The sequence below is a fragment of the Sinohyriopsis cumingii genome, chromosome 5 (genome assembly GCF_028554795.1).
Source record: "Sinohyriopsis cumingii isolate HCF-2022 chromosome 5, ASM2855479v2, whole genome shotgun sequence".
NCBI classification, from domain to species: Eukaryota; Metazoa; Mollusca; class Bivalvia; order Unionida; family Unionidae; genus Sinohyriopsis; species Sinohyriopsis cumingii.
In genome coordinates this window covers 58,368,743-58,393,980 of record NC_142965.1, presented here as the reverse complement: position 1 = coordinate 58,393,980, position 25,238 = coordinate 58,368,743, and the positions used below count along the sequence as shown (strand labels likewise).

Genomic DNA, 25,238 nt, shown 5'->3' with positions numbered 1-25,238 from the left:
CATCTAATATCTACACACCAATTCTGGCATTCTAAAGAAGATTATCAAATATATCATAAAACATACAGCTATGTTATATTATAATTGACAGAAATATTGATCACAATTCTTGCAATACCCATAAACACCTGATTATATCCAGTATTAATTTAAAAATTAAAAAACATTTGATGCTCTTCAAATTATCGAAAAGATAAAGCATGTGTTTTTTCTCCTTTTCAACCGATATAACCAACACACAATGTACTGGAATGGTAACACAAATTCGTTTTTATATTGGCATATTTAAATGCCTACAGTTTAATATGCTTTTCGAATACATGCGCCAAGTTTATAAAGTCAAATCAACCGGATTTCAAGATAATGCTTATGACAATTTGCTTCCTTAAAATGAATTAGCCCAAGATTTTTTACAGCGACAAAGAACATCGCTTTTGAAGTTATAAATCTGTTTGGAAAGACATAATCTTTAAGGATAATTTGCAATAATTGTCTCTGAAATGTAAACGTCTGCGAGAAAAGGTTGGATTGCTGCAGTAATCTGAACGTCCATAAACACTGAGAAAAATACAATTGTTTAACTTTATTCCTTTGTTAAAACACTTTTATTTAAAGATAATGCCACGTCATTTTAAGTTTTGTTTCAAGTTTGCGTTAAGGCTATTCTTGAAGAAATAAAATTGTATTTTCTCATTTCGAGAGACTCGATTGTTTTGTTCGCGCATGGAAGGTAGTTTTTCAAACTACTCTCTTCCAGGATGGCGATTCTGGTTGATCAGCAGACAGAAACAAGATACATTTTTGTGGCTGACAATAGAGTCTCTGTGTGTGTGTGATTAGGATTTTTAACGTAGCTTTAACAATTTTTCAGTCATAGGGCATCATGCCGCAGACACGTAGCATGATGTCCCACCTAGTCACATTATCCTGACACCAGGCCGACCAGTCCTAACACTAACCTCTTAATGCTGAGCGCCAAGCGAGGCAGCTGTTAGTGCCATTTTTGTAAGTCTTTGGTATGACTCGGCCGGGTTCGAACCCACAACCTCCTGCTTTCGAGGCGGACGCTCTAACCACTAGGCCACCGGAGCGGTCAAGACACTCTGTGTTTCTATAAAACTGAATTAACTTTTACTGTTCTCCACCTTTCTTTTACATCATCTAAATCTTTTTAGGAACTGGCAATAAAGAATTAAACTGCTGAAGCCTAATTTATGAGGCAAATCAGGTGTGCTGTACTTGAACAAGAAAGTAATTACAAATAAAGAAGAATATAAAACGGTTGGAAATGTATGATGATGTTTAATAATATTATCCACATTGCACACTGCATCTTAAAATTTGTCCAATATAGATAGTCAATGGACAATACGTCAAAAATATCGAGCTTGAATTATGTTTGATTTTTAGGGGGTTGGGGTGTTACTTTTTTACCTGCCACTTTAATTCTTGTTCGATATGAAAAATAAATCATCAATTATGTTTTGGCATATTCAATACTGATAAGACGACAAATGAATGTATTATCTCATTGTCTTAAAATGCGACGTACGTAATATCTAATCACACGCTTGAATCTGCACACATAATACAGCGGGTATCTCACGTCACCACGAAGACCTGAACATCCTGATTTAACTTGTTCTTGCCGTTTAAAAATAATTGTTTTATCAGAAGATATTCGATATACGCTTTAAGTATTTAGAAAATCATCATTTTAAAAAATCCTGATGTATATTACAGTCACTGGCAGGCAATTATTAGACATTAGTAACATTTCCAATATGCACCATCAAAATTGAGGCAATATTTTGAGTACGGGATGTCAAAATGTGGCATAATCACGTTGTGTTCATCCTGTCAAAAACTATATACGTAGAACATTTTTCAGTAAATTATAAATATAAAACAAATGTAACTTAAATCCGTTTTAGAGATGGAAAGCTGGAATTCTTAGAACATATTTTGTTATATTTAGTATGATGAACGATGGGACTCCATTTCAATGACATGAATTTTTGACTGTTTCTATTTCGTTTGGAGAAATATTCAGAAATTGCGAGGATACATATATATATTGGAGTAAATTTAAAGAATATATACATTTCTCTTCACATGTGGGCGACAGGGAAACACAGATACCGTTAGAAATACTTACACATGACCACAAAATAGATTATACTCAAAAATGCTAAGACCGACGACCAAAATGGGTCTTCCTTATTGGAATCGTCATCTTCTACATCATCATCTTTCTTTTCCTTATGTGGGGCGCATCCGTGTTCAAAGTTCCCTTTTGCATACCCCATTTTCAGGTAGAAGGAAAGGGCTGCCTTATTAGAGCAGCTTGCTTCCACTGCAGTGATTGCACAATCAGTCATATCTTTCTGTAATCTGTATTATGGAGGAAAAACGAAATAAGTTAATAGCCCTTATTCATTTCTCTGACATTTTAGGAACACGGAAAAGAAAGAAAAACATAAAATGAAAACAATATTACAGGAAGGTCTATACCATTGTACAAAACAAAGTAAACTAATAGTGTGCTTCAAAAGTACGGAAATAGCTACATTGGTAATACAATCACCTCGGTAATACAATCACCCATTCTAAACAACGAACATATTATAGTCACTTGGCCATACAAATATACAAACATGTACCTGAATTAAGAAATAACTTGTATTAAAATGGCAACTATGTTTAACTTCCAAGAGACTGATTATGGGTTGAATAATAAATACCAGATTATATGTATTTCATGAGTAATCATCATTGTGTACGTTACAGGAATCTTGGAGTTTATTTCCATGCTTAAATGCATATAATAAAAGAAATTACAAAGCGAGTTCCATGTCCGATCATTTCTACTTCTGAAGGAGGATACAAATTCATCATCCAGTGGGTTTGCAAAAAGTATTTAGGTAAATACAATTTACAAAGCAGTTTGAAAGGTTTTATCTCACTTAAGAAATGGCATTCTGTTTCGGTATCTCTTTACGAAATGGCATTTTGTTTCGTTATCACTTATGAAATTGTACTCAATTTCGTTATCACTTTACGAAAGAGACATTTCTTTTGTCGTAAGGAGTATGTTCGTATCTATCCATATTGTTGCAATGTTGTAACTTCTGTAAGCTTGCAAAATAAGATCAGGTACATTGTTTTTCTGTAATATCTAGAAACGTTTAACGACTAAAGTCTAATTTAATTTATTTGCGTGTCTTAATTCACGAATTTATGCATTCCAGGTTTGCATATCAATATCAGCACATCTTTTGTTGAACATAATTTCATAAACATTACATCATCCCCCACACGTTGGTTGTTTAAAGTGTCTCCAAAATCATAAAGAATGAGCATGTATTTAAGTTCATGAGTCGACACCTCACAAAACTTGATGATTGCGACCATTCTAGTTTCATATGAAAAATATTCTAGGAAGACTTGAGTTGAACATTGTGACTTTTTGTACAACCAGCACGAAGATGGCATCATAATTTTGACTGTTTTAAGACTATTCTTAATTGGCACAAAGTAAAACTTTTTACAGTACATTACAAAAGCCCCAAGTGTCAACTTCATAGGCTGAAAAGGTAACATCTTAATATCAAATATTTTAAACATTATGATTATTTACAATTTTCAAACAGAAAAAAAACCGCTTTTAAAAGAGAATATCAGCTTAGAAGCTTGTTCAGATAGGACTTTATAACATATATACCAAAAGACAACGTGACAAAAATAAATACTAATAACATGAAGCCACTTTCAATTTGTGATTCCAAGAGTGCCTTTGTTTGTGAGTCCTGTGCTGAAAGCCACAACATTTATTTTGTCCAAAAGAACTTGTAATTCCCATTCATCACAAAAGGATTCAAGTCTATTAAGTACGCGCTGCTTATCAATAAGTTTGTCATCAGAGATAACGAGATCATCTAGCAAAACCAACATTATTGACATAACATGATGTCTACGCCATAACTATCATTGGACAATACAGTTCAAGGTCATTAAAAGACAATGAAAACGTAATGGTGACCTAATGCAGCCTTGCCGTACACTAAAAGGATAATCGACTTCATGTGTCCGTCGATTTGTGGTACTGACACAAGTCTTTATATCCAAACATACATTGCTTGAAGCAGCGTCTCCTGAGTGACTACATTTGAGAAGAAAGAGATAGTTATGAGATGACCGTGTTTCGTATGAATAACCCTATATTACAAACATGGTTACATATTATTAGAGACTGAGTTCTTACTCGCAGACAACACGATTATATGGTACTAAACTGTTAGAGGCGTTATATTTAGCGCAAACTCAGTGTCGAAATTCTGATATTTTTCTTTCATTGATTTTAATGCTAGAATAAAGACGTTTTAAGATTTTGTCAAAGACAATACACTTGACTATTTATAGCAGCTAACTCTGACGACACACTAGACTTTGTGTATGGATGTTATCCCTGACGACACCTTTGTTTGTGTGTGTGTTGACCCTGATGACACAATTGATGTGTATGGATGTAATGTAGATTATGTCACTGATTATTTCTCAGTGCAGATGATCAGACAATTACAAATTAAACGATAATGTATATAACAAAACTGGCATATACCTATTAGATTTATGCTGAAATGTTATGGTTTATATTATGATTGGAAGATATTTTGATGATAAAAATGGTCAGTTAACATGTAGTATGTACAGTGGATGCAGTGTAGTTGATTACATGATAAATTATTCTGAAATATTCAGATACATTATCGGTTTTCGGAGTTGAGACCGGAAATGAGTCTACGGATTCTTGATTACATATCGCACAGACTACATCAAGATGTGGGACATGAAGACTCTGTCAAGATATGGGACATTAAGGTATGACTTCTCATGGCAATATTATTTTGTGTATCTGACTTTTCAGGTCTTTAACGAATTGTTGTGAAAATGGAAAATTTGCCTAAATGATATGTGTCAGAGTTCTAAGAAGTAAACAGAATATTTAGAAAAAATTGAGTCCAAGGCCTAAACATCTTTACGAACCCAGACTATTCTGGAAGCAAACTTGTTTACAGTTTAGCGTAATTCCGTTAAGATGAATGGATTTTCCAGAACACTTATTGCGACAGAGGGCAAGTTAAATAGCGTGTATATGACGGATTTGGTAGACAAATATTAATTCCTGTTTATGATCAATCTGTGGAAACACTTATAATTGTGTTCAGATAGACTTTCAAAACAGAGAAATTATTTACTTCAATTATTCATTGGCGTTACAAAATGCTCATGAACGTTTTGGACTAAAACACTAATTTATGATTATGGAGGACTCAGTCGAAGACAGTTTGGATTATATCATTGTTGTACACCAAGACATTCAGTACTCTTTGTGCATCATGATATTTAAGATTATTGGAACATTTTATACATTTGGGCTTGTGATATAACATTTAGGATTATTTAGAATTTAATTTACAATCATGTAAAGGGTCTTTGTATTCCTATATTTGTATTTTAGAGATATACTTTATTTGTGGTTTTTACTTAACGTGTTATTGTTTAAGACCATAAAGTCGTAACAATGTAACAGTACACAACATCCGTCGTGGGATGAAGAATGCGATAACGCAAGATGTGGAAGGAAGACTAAATATCTACCGTTTAGTATGCTTTAGATTTTAAAACACAGAAATAAAATCGATCTCTAGTCATATAGGAGTATAAATCGACATTGAGATGTATCGTGCACTCATGAAAAGTACCTTAGACAGTCCCAAATGAAAAAATTAATTGTAGCGTGAACGAATCTTCGACAATCCTGGTATCTTTTAAAATTAGAAATGCTAAATTCTCGAAATCCATTCATCCCCAACAAAACTGGTATGAGTAAGTTACGTCTTTATTGAAGTATCCATTGTTAGAACCGGGTGAATCTGACAAAGCTGTTAGTGAAGAACGTCCTCGTAAAGAGGATGACGACTTAAATATTCCAGCTTAAATACTACTACTTAAATACTACTACGTAAATACTACTATTTAAATACTCCTACTTAAACACTCCTACTTCGAATGCAGAATTATGAGAGGTTGAAGTCGAAAACAACCCCACCCTAAGCAGCAGAGGGGGCGAATCGGACATTTTGTCCAATCGTTATTTTGCTTAATTATTACTTTCTGCACTCAACGATCTAGTGTCGTCAGCGCCTGGTAAAAAAAAAACGACGACGTCGTTGGGGGATCGTCGCGTCGTCATTTGGTTTAATTAACACCTTCTGCGCGTCGATCCCCAGCGTCGTCAGCGTCCGGTAAGCACATCGACGACCGCGTCGATGTCATCGCCCCCTCTGCTGCTAAGTGGTTATTTACAATGATCTTACAAACAGAGTGATCACTAACTCCTCCTCTTGCAGATCAATTAGGTTATTTGACTGATCGGTAAGTCTAAAATTAATTCTCGTTAAAAACCGATCATGGCATCGCATATAGACCGGATTAATCGGACTCTCAATGATTAAAAATCCCGGAGGGGCTGTTGGTGAAAACGAATAAAGGATATACCCCTGTTGAGCTTGATTTGATTGTTTGGTATCCACCTGATAACTCCCTTCGATAACATCACACACTAGATTGATCGCTATCACCGATGCAATATTTACGTTGTATGGAGCAATATGCCTACCATCATCCCCGTTATCGTGTCTGAGGATAGTTGATGGGGGGGTGTCCTCGGGTGGATTCTTAGGCCATCCTAGTATGGTTCTTATTGAACTGTTATAAATATCAACCATATACCCCGGTGTGCTTATTTCAATCGTCGACGATAACGTCGGTTCATGAACCGTAATAGCGATTTTTGATTCTTTTCCTGTGATCGATTTTATCCTGCGTTGAAATTCTTTATTGATTTGTTCTATTTGGTATGACCCAGTTGGTATTGTAACCTCCTCCCAGTCTGGGGTCCCATCGGGTTTATTTGTCCGTGCAAAAACCAGCGAGTTATTAGGTTGTTGTCCGTTAAATGCGTCCGCTCGAATATTAGGCCAACTGTGATATATTCGCAATTTTGCCAGCGCTATTTCCTTTACTGGAACCGGTGATGGGAAGTTCACACTGAATTCGGGTTTCGTTGACGTTATCGATATCATATTTGTTTGTACCGGAGTGGTGTTCTCCGCGATCCGCTGAAGTAATTGAAACCCTTCGGGGTTCAGCGACATTATTATTATTCGTTGTTTTTAGTGTCTAATTTTAACAACCAGGTGGTTTCGGCTTCCAGTTGAAAATCCTCGATTTTTGACATCGCGGAGCTATATAACTGGACCATCGTGGAGAATTCAACATCGGATACGAACAAATTATCAATCGATAACGAGATCAACCCGGATAATTTCGAGTATGCGTCGGATACTATTTGATGTTTTACTGTATACTCGTTGAGTTTTTTCTGAAAACACGATGATATCTTCCTAGTGATTGCGTTGGCAACTCCAGCAACTGTTGTCATTGCGGAGACAGCGATTGGAACAGCGATCGGGGTTATCGTGGTCATCGTGGATAAAATAACACCGGCGCCAGCTACTATACCCGATACCGAGTACACGACCGCGTCGATGGCGGTTATTTTTCGGCGGTATTTTTTTATTTTTGCACGGTATTGTTCGGAAAGCGTTTTCAAGTTCGCGGAAAATTCTTTTGCGGTATCGAATCGATATTGATGTGACGTCGGTGATACCTCTGATTCAATTTCCTTGGTGGTCATTTTTATTTTAAAAGAGCTAGTGTTTTTAATTACTTAGATTCGCTACAAATTCCACATACCATGTAATGTTTGCCCTGGTTAAATTTCCATCAACGGCATAAATTGTAAACGGTTCAGTTGCGTCCTTGTCTATAATTGTTGATATTGTATTGTTAAACCCGGATGAACTCGACGATAATATATTAAACTGCATCATTGAAACCAGTGTCAGTCGATAAATGCCCTTAACAGTTGCGGTGATATTTACTGTATTCTGTGTAAGAGTCCAATCGAATGATCCATGCCGAATTGTGTATACTGTGTTGATGATGTTCTCATGAGGGGTTTTTATTTTTTCGAGTTGCTCTGCCATTCTCGGTAGTCTGTCTTTAATCGCTTCAACATCAGTTATAACTATTCCTACTCCCCGCCAACTCGCGTCTATATTATTCTTGTTCGCTGCAACATTAGTTTTGATTATTTCTATTTCCCGTGTATTCTCGGTCATACTTTTTTTGTTCGCTGCAACATCAAGTTTGATTGTTTCTATTTCATATGTATGCACGTCTATACCTTTTTTATTCGCTGCAACATCAGTTTTAATTAATCCTATTCCCCGCCAATACGCGTCTACATTTTTTTTGTTCGCTTCAACATCAGTTTTGATTGTTCCTATTTCCTGTGTATGCGCGTCCACACCCTTTTTGTTCGCTTCAATATCAGTTTTGATTGTTCCTATTTCCTGTGTATGCGCGCTCATATTATTTATGATCGTTGTAACATCAGTTTTGATTGTTTCTATTTTCCGTCCATGCGAGTCTACATTATTTATGATCGTTGCAACATTAGCGCCGATTATTCCTATTTCCCGTTCATGCACGTCTACACTCCTTTTGTTCGTTGCAACATCAGTTTTGATTGTTTCTATTCTCTGTCCATACGCAGTGATATCATTTATAGTTATTGTAATCTCATCCGGCTTGGTATTTTTTTTACCAAAGAATTTATCAAAGTTGTCATCGATCCTGTTAACATTTTTTCGCAACGGTGGTAAATTGGCCGACAGCGCCATAAGTTCCGAAATAGCATTTGTTATTGTTGCAAGATTTGGTTCGGTTGCCGTCGGGGGTCCCCGAAAAAAACTATTGACAATGTGTTGCACATCGTCGAAATGCGTTAGCGTCAACACGATCCGTTCTTCATATAATTTAATTTCACTACGTAAACCCTTTAACGAATTTGACATGGTTATATAATTGTCGCCAAGTGTACTTATTTTTCCATTTATCGTCAAGATGGATTCACCCGGTTTGAGTCGTCCGTCGCTGGTATACAGCGCGATAGTGTCCTCGGCGGTATCACGCTGTCGTATTAAAACGTCATCCAGCGACACATTACTGGATTTCAATTTACCCTGGCGGTCTTGAAATACAACTATTTCATCTGGGTCAACACTGGTTAAGTTCAACGTATCAGCGATTTCATCCTCAATTAGTTTTTTTATGTCATCGGTGGCGGGCGTTTCCGTGGGCTTTTTCAGCGCCGAAACCGGTCGTCCCCAGATATCAATCATTATTATTGTAAATGTTATTCTCTAAAATCCGTTGAGCTTCTACGACCCCACTAGTGTATTCGTTTACAACCACATGAGGTGGTTTTCGCGATGATGAAATCGCCGCAAGTACGTTCAATACCTCGCGGCCACATATCGGTGGGTCACTTAACTGCTGTGTTGGCAGCGTGGAATAAAAAACCCGGGCCGAACACGCCCGGGCTGAACACGCCCGGATATACCGCATGAACTCTTTCGGCGGGGCTAACCCGTATGAATCAAAATAGACGATCGCACGCGGATCAATCGCGTATGCAACCCAATGAGTTCCCGCTCCGGAGGACCCATCGAGGTTAATTATGCCTGTTTCAATATTCCTTGGTGCCGCCGGTAATTGATCCCTCATAAAAACACCTCTGAAGTTTTTTATCGCTAGCGCGTTCGCGGCGTCTATTAAATCAAAATTAGACATAGGAGTCATTGACCCCCGGGTCAATAAACGGTTCCCGGTAGTCTTAGACCCTTTCCCGAGTACCATGAATACGGGGTTCCCGGTAGTCTTAGACCCTTTCCGGCCACGGGTCGTTTTTTTTTGTAGCCTTTCCCGGTTGCCTTCTTCAATGCCATCCCCGCCGCGGTACCAACGGCTCCTAACGCCGCCGCCTTAGCCACTGCTGGTGCGGCCGCGGCAATCAATGCCGGAATCGCGGCTAACAACGGAAATATCCCACCGGTCTTTTCCATGTCTTTGATCGCTGCGGCCGAGAAATCTATTTGAACACCCTTTTTATTCTTCATCGCATTATTGAAATGTTTTCTTTGACGCGCCGTCAACGATATCTTATGATTACCACCTGCCATCTGTGACGGCTTCAGCGTTATTGTGGTCCCGCATTGTTTAGCCGACTTTGATCGTAATTTCTTGACTTGACCATCAGTCAACTCTACACTGACGACACTATACGACATTTTATTGTAAACGCGTTTTGTGCTTTCAATTACATGTTTTCCACTGGCGCATCAACGATTCTCATTCGTCCACCAACACCTTCTAGCAGCATTGATTTATCGCTGAGAATGACAGCGACCGCTCTGTAATTAACACCAGCTGGGGCTATACGAGCTCGGAAGTGTATATCAACGACGGATTGTCTCGTTAAATCAAGATGTTCCAACGAAAAGTAATAAATCGGATACAGGTTTTTAAAATCAAGTTGTGATATTTGCAAACCAGTGTCGACGTTTTGATCACGACCCATATATGACAGCAATCGATGATACACACGTGCGACATGGTTATCACCGTAATTAAGCTGTATATCCTCGGATGGTTCCTGTTGTCCGTTTATTCTCAGCGAAACCTCCATGACTCCTAATCGATCAAATATCATATGGCTGCGTTCTTGATTACCCAATCGTTCCCTATTCTGTAGCGCTATGAATATATGACGCGGGGCTGAAACACCCTGTTTTGATGCTAGGTGCCATGTAAACGTATCGGCGACGTTATCCTCTTTAGCATCAGTTGTTACCGTTAGCCAACTCAACAGCGATTTCCCTCCCTGTTCCATAAATGCTAACAATCGTGCTTCCGTGGTAACTGATGGAGTCAGCACCGGCATCCACAATGCCATTTTAGTTAAAATGACTTTACCGGCAGCGACGCCAGCAGCATGCCATATTGCATTGTTATCATCGCCCCTTCGCGTCAGCGCGATTGTATGCTTAGCCCCATAGACAACTTTTCTGACATTTCTGCAGAATCCAAATATGTGATGGAGTGGAATCGCGCATGAAAACTGTCGGCGTGGTCCTTGCAACATTCCTACTCGTGCTGCGAATCCTAGATTGTAATCATTGTTGGTGCTTTTTATAATATTAAAATTAGCACCTGGTCTTGCTCTGCGGTCTGGATTGGCTGCTTCAGCCTGTGGGTCAGTTGCGGTATCTCTTTCCGCCAGCACGTTGATGTACTGAATATGGTCAGCGTTATTGGTGGTGTCCTTCGCAAACATCATAGATGGGCCCGCCGATCTTGTATAATCATCCGAGTATCTCGCCAACCCAATTATCGTCGTTGCAACATCAACCTCGCGTTCTATTGATTCAATTTCTCGCACGTCAATAAGATATCTGGCGCTCTCAAATAACGCCATGATACCGTTGTTGACGAAGCCAACTCGAACACGATGGTCATCTGCGTATGGTGTATTATCGGCGGCATTTGTCACGAGTTCTCCCTCAATTTCGATAAACGCTTCACACGGCAGAAAGTATTTACTGGTATCTTGGACCTGAAGTTCAATTCGCGATCGTAGGTCGGGTTGCGCTGCATAATAAGAATAATATTGATAATCACGGACAGAATCATCCCTGCGCACTGGGGCATCCATATCAAACGCGGGATCAGCGGTACGCGCAAACATTCTATTATTTATCATGTTGATGTTTTCAATTGCGATTTTTTCGTCGTAAATTCTTTGAATTTAAACCACTCCCCGCTATCGCGTTCATGAGCGCGTTGGTTGCCGCATCGGCGGATGGCGAAGTCGTCGCCAACGACTCTAATTTTTCTTCCACGGCGTTATTTATTACTTTACTGACATTTGCAGGCATCACTGTCGTTGATGGCATTACCGGTGGTTTCTGTTTTTTTCTCCTGAATTTCACCAATGACATTAGTTTGTCCCGCGCGGCTGAAAACGTCCTTCCGGCAACATCTCCAATGGCACTAATACCCTTATCACGAATAACATCAATAGCCTTCATTCCTAATTGTTTGGCTAACGGCGCTACTTTTGGAGCCATTCTTGTAAATAACCCCGCAATGGTGCTACCGAGACCATCTCCATAGTACGCGCGGTAAACAGGCAATCGCGAGTTTACCACGTAGACGAGTACTGGTTTATCATGGTTGTAGTGTATGATCATCCTTATTAAAAACACCAGTTTTCCAATTAATCATCCACGAGTTCGTCTATGAGCGTTCGATATACATTAATGTCCATAATACCGCCTGCAAATAACCGCTTGCAAATATCAGCGGCCTCATTGATTATTTCCGTAGAGTTATTTCCGGCTCGTTTTCCTCCGATTAGTACTTCCAGCCGTGATATATCACTGAGAACACTATTAGGACAGGTAACGCCGTAGGATTCTTTACCAACAGAGTATCCTTTTCCTTTTTTTGGTGTTATACTCTTAACTTCCTTGTGGAATGCGTCGTAATCGGATTTACTACGATGTGGTAATGCATCTTTATGTTTACTCGCTAAATACACTATTCTTGCCCAGTCCTTTAACGACTTTATATTTTTCTCGTAACCGCTATTGATATGCTTCTTATCTCGTATGTTCTTAGCAAAATTGTTGGCAGTAAAATTAATTAATTCTTCCCTGTTGCTGAAGCCTCTAATTTCATCTATTGTGCTCTTCTTGAGTACAATACGGGGTATATTCCCCTCTTTTTCTTCCGGTATTTCTTCTTCTGGTATTTCTTCTTCTGGTATTTCTTCTTCTGGTTCTTTCGCAGTAGCGCCTAGTTCTTCTTCGTCGGCCATTGTAACATAGGGTTCTTGTGGTTCGGTTATAGCGAGTGGTGGCGGCCTCCGTGTTGTAGCAGCCGCTATTTTTGCAGGAAGTGTTTCTAAAGACCTTTTTGTTTGTTCGGTCTGAGCCGCTATCTTTTCAAGCGCACCAAGAACGGGTACAGTTGCCGCCGTAACATCCTTAGTCGCTTTAGTTACCGGGGCAAATAACTGTTCACTTCCAACAGCAAAATCAGTTTGCATTTGTTGTCGCGTTTGAAGTTTCTCTCTCACTCTGTCTCGTAACGGTATAAACTTTCTAAGCGCTGCTAGCCGCTCTCTGGCTAGCCGAGTAGTAAGTGATTCACCTACCATTATTGTAAATTGATCCGCAATTTTCTAATTTTCCGCCGAGTGTACCATCGGGGGCTCCACGGAGTTTTCGTCTATAATCCTTCTAATGTTTTTGATCTTACTAGAAATCTCCCGGCGTCGTTCATAAACACGTCCGAGTTTTTTTCGTATTATTTCAACGGCAGTAAATAGTCCAATGAATGCATTTGCGTCATTGTGGTACAGGTTCTCATTAATCGTATGTTGTAATCGTTTTATAAAAAAATACTCGCGGGCCAGGGTAAAACGCCCCCGTTTCGACTGTTCGTTAATAATCTCATAATCGGATAATATTTTTTCACTGTCGAGACCATCAGATAATTCAATTCCTTGATTTTTTAATTTTGAAATCTCAGTTAATATATTATTGATGTCTTCGATATTCATTATTCTTATAAAACATCTTATTTCTAATATCAAAAATTTTAATAAAATTATTGGGGCCATTTTTGACCCCGTTTTTTGTATGGACAGTACAATGCCGTAGATCTCCACTCGAGTGTTGTGGCAGATTGCAGGCATACATGGACAGTACAATGCCGTAGATCTCCACTCGAGTGTTGTGGCAGATTGCAGGCATACATGGACAGTACAATGCCGTAGATCTCCACTCGAGTGTTGTGGCAGATTACAGGCATATACATATACTTAATTAAGGACATTCACATCTTGGAACCCCAAAGCATACATCTCCGGGAGGGAGGCCTAGGGTGACAAACGTCATCGTAGACCGCCCAGAAGATATGCTTGGGGGACATCACTACATGTACTTAATTAAGGATGAATATATTTACAATGAAATGATTGATGGATGATGGGACGGCACAAGACAGCACAAACATAAAACGGCGGGGCGGAACTCTACGGCCAATTCAACCAATCAAAAGCAACCCAATTAAATTAACCCGGTTGCATGATTGTGAACAAAAGACAACCACACGCCCGGGTCAAGAGCGTGGGTTAGTTTTGATTAGTTGAATTGGCTTTCGAAAGCCCCAGGCTTATAACGAGTCATCTTGTATATAAAGTGACTAATACAGCGGCGTCAGTCACAAGGTGTGTGTTAATTTGAATTCCCTTGAATCGTTTGAATCCTTAAATACTTATTAATGGTGTTTCACGGCATTTAAATGAAACCAAATACTCAAATAAAACATTAAAAAAAAGAATACAGCTGTTAGATAATAGCGTGTATTTCATTAGTTTTCATCGTAAAATGATTAATTAATCGCAACATTAATTGGACTTGAAGGGACGCAACATTAATTAGACTTCAAGGGACGTAACTCTTGTCATGCGACGCTATCACAAAACGAGTTATCTCCCTTTGATGTTATATATGAAAATCGAATTCTATGACCCGTCTTTTTTGAGATCGCTGTTTGATATATTCGTTCTGCAACAAATTGTATTGAGGCGATACAAATGTCAAAATATTTTCCTGCCTCATTCATCGACTGAAATATTTTTTCCTCGTGAGTTGTTGTATCAAATGACTTTACGGGTTTTACTTTCTTTGAGTATTTACCAGTTTGGCCTTTTTTACTATTTTCACTCTGAGAGATGGCTTGCAGATTACACAGTCTATTATTTTGATAATTAGAATCAATGTGATCAATAACGAGAGTATCTTTGATCAATCCGTGGAAACATTCATAGATGATTCTGTGACAGAGATATTTTTTCCCTCCAGCAGTAAACATTAAATACCCGTGATTGTTTTTCCATCCAACCGGCTTCTTCAGTCTACGATTTCTAACAATACCGTCGCGAGATGCCTCGTAATTGACGAGCAGGGGATGCGGCTGAAATTCTTGGTCCATTTGTATAATAATACTACTTGTCTAATTTATTATTTGGTTTAATTATGAATCTTTCAACGTAGTCTTGGGGGGTTTTGATGACGAAGTCGGCGGTGGGGTTGATGACGGCGTTTTTAATTCGCTTGTCATAATAGCGTTTTAGTTCCCTGTATCGCTTTCCGCCACAATTGATACACAACTGTGATTTTCCTCTTACACCGACGTGGCAAACCAAGCACGGGAGGGGGCCAAGAGAACCATTACGAACGCTTTGTAAATGATACCCGCAGAATTCACCTCTACATGATTTATTGCACGGGGTTGTCGACCCAATCATCAACCATTTGCAGTGATTCATTATACTATATTCTTTCATTTAAATACTTGTTTTAATTATATGGATGAGTTCGAGAGATTGGCAGCAATTAAACCCCGGAAAAATATTAGGTTTAATCTCGATAGAGTCCTCAAGGACACACCAAAAGCGTTAATAAACGATAAAACCCTGTTGAGTAAAATACGCGATTGTATCAATGAATTCAAGCGTGATGGCGCATCTCACAGTTGGTCAACATTTCGAATTGATGGCATTGTTGATGCTACCATGAACGACAACCGCGCAGCAATGATAATATCACAACTTGACGGTAAAAGGTATTTCTTCAGAGTAAAATTCATTGTCCGGGTGGAATCAGGCGATTGGATCATGCGTGATAAATTTGAACCAGTTCTCAGCGACAAGAAAACAGTCACTGTCAGCCGCGACTCCAAGCCGGGGTTGTTAACCGGAATTGACAAACCATACTATGAACGAGCGTATCCTGAAACAGCAGTTGTTTATGGAATATACCCGTTAAATAAGAAACCTGATATCGGAAAACTGAAACCGATGAAACAGTCAACTGGGATAAATTGTGTAGCAGAACGAATAATAGAGCATTTTACAAATGCATGTCGAGGAAACAAATTGACTGATTTACGACGTAGCAAAATCAACCAGTGGGAACTAACCGTAAAAGAGCGTGGAGCAACCATCAGCGACATAGCGAGATTAGAAACATCGCTGAGATTTCCAATAACCGTTACAACGATAACCGGTGAAGTATTATACGAATCGAAGTATAAATCGAAGGGAGCCCCAATCAAAATTATTGATCATAACGAACACGCATGGACGCCCGTGATCACAATATTTCCACGGGATAGAACAGTAAAGTATATACCCGAAGAATTCCTGGGAGAACAATTCTCCAAGGACGGTTTTCTCGCGGAGAGGAAACTATTTGATGCTATTGCCTACTTGTGTAAAAACGACCCTGTATCAATGTGGTTACTTCGCAGCGCTGAAAACGATGCGGATACCTTTGATCAGTTTGTAAGACCAAACGGTGAATTATATCGCACTGAAGCATTTCACAACAGGATGAAAAAAACCGCCATAGAATTTGAGGAGCATGATGAACAACTGCTAACAAATTGTTTTACGATTCCATCGGTTGTAGCTCATGTTGCAGCAAGGAAAAATGCGTGGAGACCAACGCGCAGGGAATTTCTACCGGATGTACAATCCAGTTGTTTGGAATACTATCACGGTGGACTATGGAACACTGAATACAACCGCGACGCTATGATCTCGGTTGATATGGTTGCCTGTTATCCAGCGAGTTTTCTCGGGTATGGATCCGCCGCTGAGTACTTTAGACGATTTGGACACCCCAGTCATGAAATGATTCGTGTTGCTATTAATGGACCACTGCCTGATTTTGATTTAACCGGATTCGCTCGCATAGTATCATTTGAATTCGCGGCAGGACTCCATCGCTGTTGCTATATTTGGATCGGTAGACACATGGCTGAAAAGAGATGGCTGCCAATAGCGCTGCTACGGTATATGATTGATTGTAGCATGCTAGTTTCGTTGATTGTCAGTGACGCGATTATATCATACCGGGCACAGACTGAAGTCTGGTTACCAGAACCGGAGCGTCTAGATAGCATAATTGACGAGTCCAGAAAAAACATTGATGCCGACGAGGAATATATCATCGAATGGTCCAGGAGGATATTTAACCAACGAAACCGCGAGGCAAAAGATCTCGGTAGAAGAATAATTGGTAAGTTCACACAAGGTGGAAAAAACCACGACTACAAACGATATTGCTCACGGCTGATTATAGATGACGCAGAATATGATTTCGTAATCAAGGACACAGTGGCAAAAAATAGATACGTGAACTGCAAAACAGCTTTCTTGTCCAATGGAACGAGGTTGGGTACAGTTGTTACCTACAGCGATGGAGACAGCCCGGCGTATCCACATTTGAGGGCGTCTATGCTTGGATATGCCGCTATCAATTTATTCTCGATGATAAATAGATTCCCCGATACCGCGGTTAGAGTAGCCGTTGATTCGTTTTACATAGACGTAAAGTATAAGGAAAACGTAGCCGAGTTTACTAGTCCGGACGAGAGTTGGGGTACATGGAGAATTAAAAATGAAATACGACGCGATTATTCCCCGTCAGCAGATGTCACCGTTGAGAACAACTACTTACGCGGTGATAAATTGTCAGAATGGTCTAATGCACCATCGTGTTCTGATCCAATTTGTAGACACAAGACGGTTTATTTAAGCGGCTGTGGCGGGTCAGGAAAGACGACTCGGGCAATTGAATTATTTCGAACGCGGGCAAGTATAATCGTGCTTACACCGACCCATAGACTAGCGCGAGAGATAAAACAACGAAATGTTGACGCCGTTACTTATCACAGCTTTTTTCGATACAGCGGCGGTGAGTGGACTCCTGATCGAATGGGTGAAAAATTTATTCCCGACATTATCATCTGGGATGAGATATGTACTGTTTCGTTAGATACTTTACAAATGTTTCTTGAGTGGTTGCTGCGCGCGAATACAGCGGTAATCATGTGTGGGGACCATGGCCAACCACCACCATTTGTCGGCGAGGGTCCACATGATTGGTTAAGGGGTTTTGTGGACTATTATGAAGAAACCGATACTGATTACCGAGCACTTGATGAACAACTGCGCGAGGTTAAGAAATTAATCAGATTACAGCCGGATAGAATTCAATGTGAAATAATTCGCGAGGTGATTCCGGAAACGCCGTTAAATGAATTCTGGGAAACATGGAGACCAAACGATTTGATTGTAGCGAGTAGAAAGATAGTCAGAGACACACTTCAGCGGAAGTTGTTTACGTTGCATAAGGAAAAGTTTCCAACGCGTCCAGTGCCGTTATGTTATAGACCCGCGGACACACGGCGGCAGAACATTGAAGTTGAAATTCCAGGCCGGACAGAAAAACAAATTCTCGTGCTGAATGATATCGTGCTCGTTGATATCAGCGTCGTCGAGGACGCGCTACGTGCTGATAAATCCCCGTGGACGCTAGGATACGCAACAACAATACATTCCTCGCAGGGACTAACCATCACGGACACAATTGTTTGGATAGTTGATAATCGCATCGAATGGTCAAATCTAGTCTATCTTGCAGTGTCCAGAGTACGAAGGATAAATCAGCTTCGAAGAATTGTTATTGACGGAGCCGATGACGGAGTCACTGACGAAGCCGGCGACAAAGTCACCATCGATGCAAGCGTCATTGATAGAAAACTCTCGGGTTACCGCCAACAGGATAAAAAAAAACAGCGGCGTTTTGATATTGATGCCGAATTAATAATCTCGCTACGACAACAACAGAATAATCACTGCGCGAGTTGCAATTGTATAATGAGTTGGCGTTATTCGGATAAAGACACTCGCCAATTTACCGTGGATAGGATCGATAACAGTCTCGGTCATGTCAAAAACAATGTGAGGTTGACCTGTCTTGAGTGCAATAGACGCAACGGCGCTAGTTAAGACCACGTGGGGGTAATTGAGTATCGTTAGGTATCACTTGTAGTTGCTCGCGTGTAAATCCGCGCTGAGGAGCAGTTGAATCCAGTCTATAGATCGGTGGTCTACCAGTTGATCGTGTTATCGTTGATATGTTATGTGTGGTAACACTCCAAATAGGATCGGTAGCCCTTTTTTTACCGCCTTCAAGCTCTCCTGGTTCATATAGATATCTAACAGTGACATCGCCAAGAATCGGCTTAGAAACGCTATTTATTTTTAATTTTCCGGGTATATACTCGTATTTAATCGCGTCGCTGGGCTTCATGTTGATTACTCGGGTAATCTCGTTATTTAACGCTGCAATTACACCTGGCAACCTTTTAACCCATTCACGAGATCGTTTTTCTTGAATGAATTCCTTCGCGTATTGATATCCAAATAACCGTTCAGCGAGAGTCCGATTGAATCGTTCAACAATTGCCTGATCACGATGTAGCGCAGTATGACCTCGTCGTATCGCGACGCTATGATGTTTCAGCGTTGATAAAACAGCGCCGCGAAATTCACTACCAGGATCAACTTGTAATAGATTTGGCCAGCGCAGAGGACCTCTTCGATAAATCCGCTCAAACGCATCGGCTACTTCAGTTGCTGACTTTGTTTTCAACGGTTCCGCTTGTTTGTATCGACTCGCAACATCAACTACGGTTAGCGCGTATTTGTAACCGTTGTCATGCGGCAGAAATAGTATATCAGCCTGATGAACTTCATTAGGTACGCTGACATCAAAGCGCGAGAAGTTGATTTGTTTAGGCGGTGGTAGATAGATTTGCCATATAGCCTGTTTGGATAACCAATTAGCCGCAGTGGTCTTTGTTACCTTTGCAGCGCTTGCAAGCTTACCAATTGCGGCCTTCCCCTTCCAGTATCCTCTCGGAGAATAATAGATGGAATCCATCGTTTTTCTTGGATGATTGTTATTAATTACCAGCGCCAATCATTAATTTACCTTTCATAGCCGATTTTACCAACCATGAGGCCAATTTTTCTTTGACGGATTTATCAGGAATAGCATTTAGCGCGTGAATTAATTTTACATCCGCGATATGACGCTGTTGCAGATCGCTACTTTTGTAAGCAACATCATGAGCATGACACGCCTTATCAATAGCATTTATCGGATACTCACCTGGATTGGGCTGATCCTGAGCATCGAGTCTAATATCTAATCGTGTTCCGGGGCCACAGTAGTTATATCCTGGGAGGTGTTTTTCTCCTGGATACTTTGCCCACGGTGTTCCGGGGAGTTTTGCCAATTTGGCTGCGATGTCACCTCCTCGCTTTTTTTTAAAACATCTCCGGGTCTAATAGAAATAAATCTAAATTTCTTTGTACCGCATTGTACACACTTACCAGTAAGCGCCGATCTGTTATTTCTTGTCGTAACGGTTGTCATATCATTTGTGCCAGTACGCACTCTACACTTCACACAATATAGATCCATAATTTATGCATAGAGATATGAATATAATTGATTTTTCGGCGACTAAAACAAGAGAACCAGTTAAGCATGTTGCAGCGTTACCAAACTCGATCCGGATGATTATCATCGGACCATCTGGATCCGGCAAGACGCAATTGTTACTCAATTTAATAATGAGATGGATGAAGTGGGATAAGTTGTATTTGGTTGCTCCTAGCGTAGATGATCAACGATGCTACGAGGTGTTGAAAGATTTCAACGAGAATGCATCAGCGATCGCTAAAAAGAATGTTATTGAGTTTATTACGGATATCAATGATGCACCGGGTATTGATGATATTGATGGCGACGTTAACAATCTAGTCGTGTACGATGATGTTATGTTAGACAATCAAAAGAACCCAGCTAGGATATTTTCCAGAGGCAGGCATAAAAACACTGACGTGATATATGTCACTCAACGATACACTCAGATTCCAAAAGTAATCAGAGATAACTGCAATATTCTTGCTGTATTCAACGGCGTTGATACACACACGCTACGAAATATTTGGCAGACATGGTGCGGCGGTGACATGGACTTTAATGTTTTTCGAAACTTTTTTAGTCATGCTCAGTCGACCCCACATGGATTCATAACGATAAATTTACATGATCCTCGGACACGATATCGTATCGGACTTGACCAAATATTCGGTTAGTTGTAAATAATTTTCATTGTAAATAACTTCTTAGCAGCAGAGGGGGCGATGACATCGACGCGGTCGTCGATGTGCTTACCGGACGCTGACGACGCTGGGGATCGACGCGCAGAAGGTGTTAATTAAACCAAATGACGACGCGACGATCCCCCAACGACGTCGTCGTTTTTTTTTTACCAGGCGCTGACGACACTAGATCGTTGAGTGCAGAAAGTAATAATTAAGCAAAATAACGATTGGACAAAATGTCCGATTCGCCCCCTCTGCTGCTCCCTACCAACGCCCTGACCTGAACGTCATTCCTTTATGGTTGTGCATATATTAAACAATTATGTTACTCCCTAGCACTGTTTTAAGTAAAGTCTTTGAATAGGACTATTTTTCCTCAACGCTGGGGGAAGAGTATTTGTACTGTATACAAAAGCGGCAACAAGAGCAAACCACACAATGTCAGTGTCATCCCCATTAATGATGATTTGTGGAAGGTCATGGCTGATATATTGAACATACACGTCTACACATGAGCGGAAGACAAAGGAATGACGATCTGTGTATTATTGACGCGCTGGTTCAAAATATATTCCCAAGCGAAACGGTAGACTGTCTTATCTTGGTTTTATAAAGTTTGAGATTATATATCTTGACAAATTATTGTTGTTACTCACAAATAACTGTATGAATGTGGACGCATACCTTATTTCGAGTGCGTATTAGACACAAGGCAAGGCTGTGTCCTGGACCCTAATATGTTTGCGTTTTTCAATACTGACTTGATTGCCCAGTTTAACCTAAAATGCAATAGAGGTGTGTTTATTTCAGACGATACTTACGACAACTTTTATAATGCTTTACACTGATGCCGCTGCTCACTTTGCTAATATAAATAAGTCTCCGCAGTAACAAATTAATAATACTGAACGCTTTTATGATCGAACTGGAATGACGGTTAACCTTAAAATAGTAAAATTATTATTTTCCGAATGAAAAATATCTCTGATGGAAATGAAGTTTGATTTCTCAATGACATACGTATTGCATGTGTACAGAATTTTTAATAATCTCAAAATTGGTTTAGGCAGATACGTACACCACAGTCAAATAAATTAAAAACACGCATTTGTTTCGATTATCGGAAACATTCAGCTGTTACAGTATTGATGATGAAGTTTAAAGTTGTTTCTTTTTTTACTCTGATAAGCCAATTACTTGTCATTGGTCGGACATTTGAAGGTACCCATTTAAGAGATTTTGAAATTTTACATTTTTTGCAAATATTATTTCATAACAGTTCCTAAAACTACTAATAACACAATTGTGCTTGAGGAGTGCGGAATATATTTTCTTTTTGGTGCTTGTACTTTTTCCACTGCATAAAATACTGGAAAGTATTCAGAATGCCGTCTACTGTATATTGGTACCAATGCTTTCTAATGAGATACCAAGTTAAAAGTGCTTCTATTTCCTTTCCATTTAGATATGATGGATTAAAGAAAAAGACTGGAAACGAAATGCAGTTTCTCTCACTATTTTCCTAATAAACAAAGGTCATTTTTTCTAAAACTGGAAAAGTGATATAAGTAATTCACATACATGTAATATATTATTATACTGAATAGAAAACTGAATCGGAACCGGAAAGAAAAATCTAATCATATAGAGTAGAAAGTTACATGACCGTTTCCGGTGATCAGAGTACATGGTGAAAGTGGAGATGGATCGGTATAACAAAATTAAGAAACAAACAGGTAATGTAGTTTAGTTTGGAAAATAATGTTTATCTCGACCAAATCCATTGCCATTTTTGTTTATCCAGCTTATTATTTTCTAAGAAAGAACCACTTTAATGAATTATTCTTAGAAGTTTGTTGAAACATTTGTATCCCTCATTAGTCATAAACATTCGTATCCCTCATTAGTCACAAACATATGTATCCCTCATTTGTCACTAACATATTTATCCCTCATTAGTCACAAACATTCGTATCCCTCATTAGTTATAAATATATGTATCCCTTATTAGTCACAAACATATGTATCCCTCATTAGTCACAAACATTCTTATCCCTCATTAGTCACAAACATATGTATCATTCATTAGTCACAAACATATGTATCCCTCATTAGTCACAAAATATGAATCCCTCATTACTTATAAAGATATGTATCCCTCATTAGTCATAAACATTTGTATCCCTGATTAGTCATAATAATTTATATCCCTCTGTAGTCATAAGAATTTGTATCCCTCTTTAGTCATAAGAATTTCTATTCCACATTAGTCATAAACATTTGTATCCCTGATTAGTCATAATAATTTATATCCCACTGTAGTCATAAGAATTTGTATCCCTCTGTAGTCATAAGAATTTGAATTTGTATCCCTCATTAGTCATAAACATTTGTATCCCTGATTAGTCATAATAATTTATATCCCTCTGTAGTCATAAGAATTTGTATCCCTCTGTAGTCATAAGAATTTGTATCCCTCTGTAGTCATAAGAATTTGTATCCCTCATTAGTCATAAACATTTGTATCCCTGATTAGTCATAATAATTTATATCCCTCTGTAGTCATAAGAATTTGTATTCCTCATTAGTCATAATAATATATTAATTATAATATTTGTTTACTATCTAAATTATGATTTTTTTGTTAGTCTAGGACAAATATTCGTATCTCATGCCAACGGTGAAGGAAGACTTTTAGTTATTGTAATATCTTAACACAACTATATCGTGCTACTGTGTAGAAATTTGTTTATGCATACGAGCTTTAGAAATCGCAACGAACTTCTAAACCCCATGGTTCACGTGGTATTAATTAGCATTGTGTTTGTCTTATATATGAGAAGAAGGTCTTCTTACCCGCAAGATATCTTCATGCTGTGCGAGTAATCAATAGGGTTGGACGAGGTTGCATTCCGTGCGCAGTCTGTGAACGCATCGCTAGTTAGTGCTGTCTTCATGCAGGCGTAGCCGGAGGTAAATGCTGTAAAAGGCAGACAGTTTGATGTTTGAATTTTCCCTCTTTGTACATCTCTAGAAAACACAAACCGAAGGAGCAGAAGAAACGGAAAGTTGTATTCTTTAAGTCAAACGCTATTCAAGTTGAAAACTGTACACAGCTATTTGCGAATGTATTCTGTATCGTTTCACATACAATAACAAAACAAATATAAAATAAAATCAAATGCATAATTCATTTGGACAAGTGATGATATTAATGCATGGAAAAGCTATCTTCAGAGTGTATGTTCCAAAAGGTATCACTCTGTGTTATGTGTGAAATAAGTTAATGCAAAGTGACTTTGTCGAAATTTATTAAGCCAGCGAATGCTCTGATACCCGGTATGGTTCACGCCTACTAGGCAACATTCCCGACATGGAACCATCTATGACATGAACATAGTTTAATTACGGTTAACTGAAAGAAGCATTATGTATATCGAAAACGAAGACCACGTAACAATAATTATTTCTTAAAAATATGTATCCGTTTTCATCCAATTTTGAACTGCTCATATTTTTAGGACAAAAATAGTCCAAAGCATAGACTGAAGAATCTATTAGTACTATTTAAACACTGATTTACAGAATCAGTCAAACAGACAAAACCTAACAATCATTTTTAAAAGAAATTAAAAAAATATTATAGGGATGCAAGAACATTTACAAACCAGATGTTTTGCTTAATAAATAAAATTACTGTCGAGTCCCTGGACCACACAAATTTGTATTAAACGTTAAAACTCCCTTATCTTTGAGCAACATACTAATTTCCTGAGTGTGCACTGAGTGAAGCACAAACATGCTAAGACTGACTGCTAGCATTCCTAACACAGGAACAAATAAATAATGCATCGCTGCGTGACCTGCTCCATTAACCAAATACTGAATGATTCTTAAGATATGCATGCTACTAAATAAACTGATTACATCACAGGGATAACAATGATGCATTACGATTATATCACACGGGGGTAAGAATGATGCATTACGATTACAGCACAGGGGGTAAGAATGATGCATTACGATTGTACAGCTTATTTGTTCATAGGATCTGACCAAACACAACAAATGAAAACAAAATATTAATTCCAGCATTGTCTTTATACCTTACTCTTTCACAAATCTGGCAATATACTGAGATAATTCTTTTAAACAACAAATA

At 39.0% G+C, this 25,238-nt stretch overlaps 1 protein-coding gene across 2 annotated transcripts in view; it reads right to left on the bottom strand.

Moving 5' to 3' along the window:
• Positions 1–1,282: 1,282 nt before the first annotated feature.
• Positions 1,283–25,238, bottom strand: part of LOC149799238 (uncharacterized) — a 41,193-nt gene continuing 17,237 nt past the window's right edge. Inside the window, exons 4-6 of one of the 2 annotated variants that reach the window (XM_089958516.1) lie at positions 23,933–24,056; positions 21,761–21,855; positions 2,260–2,394 (exon numbers count right to left, since the gene is read on the bottom strand). In XM_089958516.1, coding sequence (XP_089814642.1) covers positions 21,762–21,855; positions 23,933–24,056 — 218 coding nt within the window. In that variant the 3' untranslated portion in view covers positions 2,260–2,394; position 21,761. Of the gene's footprint in view, positions 2,395–21,760; positions 21,856–23,932; positions 24,057–25,238 lie in introns of both variants that reach the window. The other variant, XM_089958515.1, reaches the window with a different exon arrangement.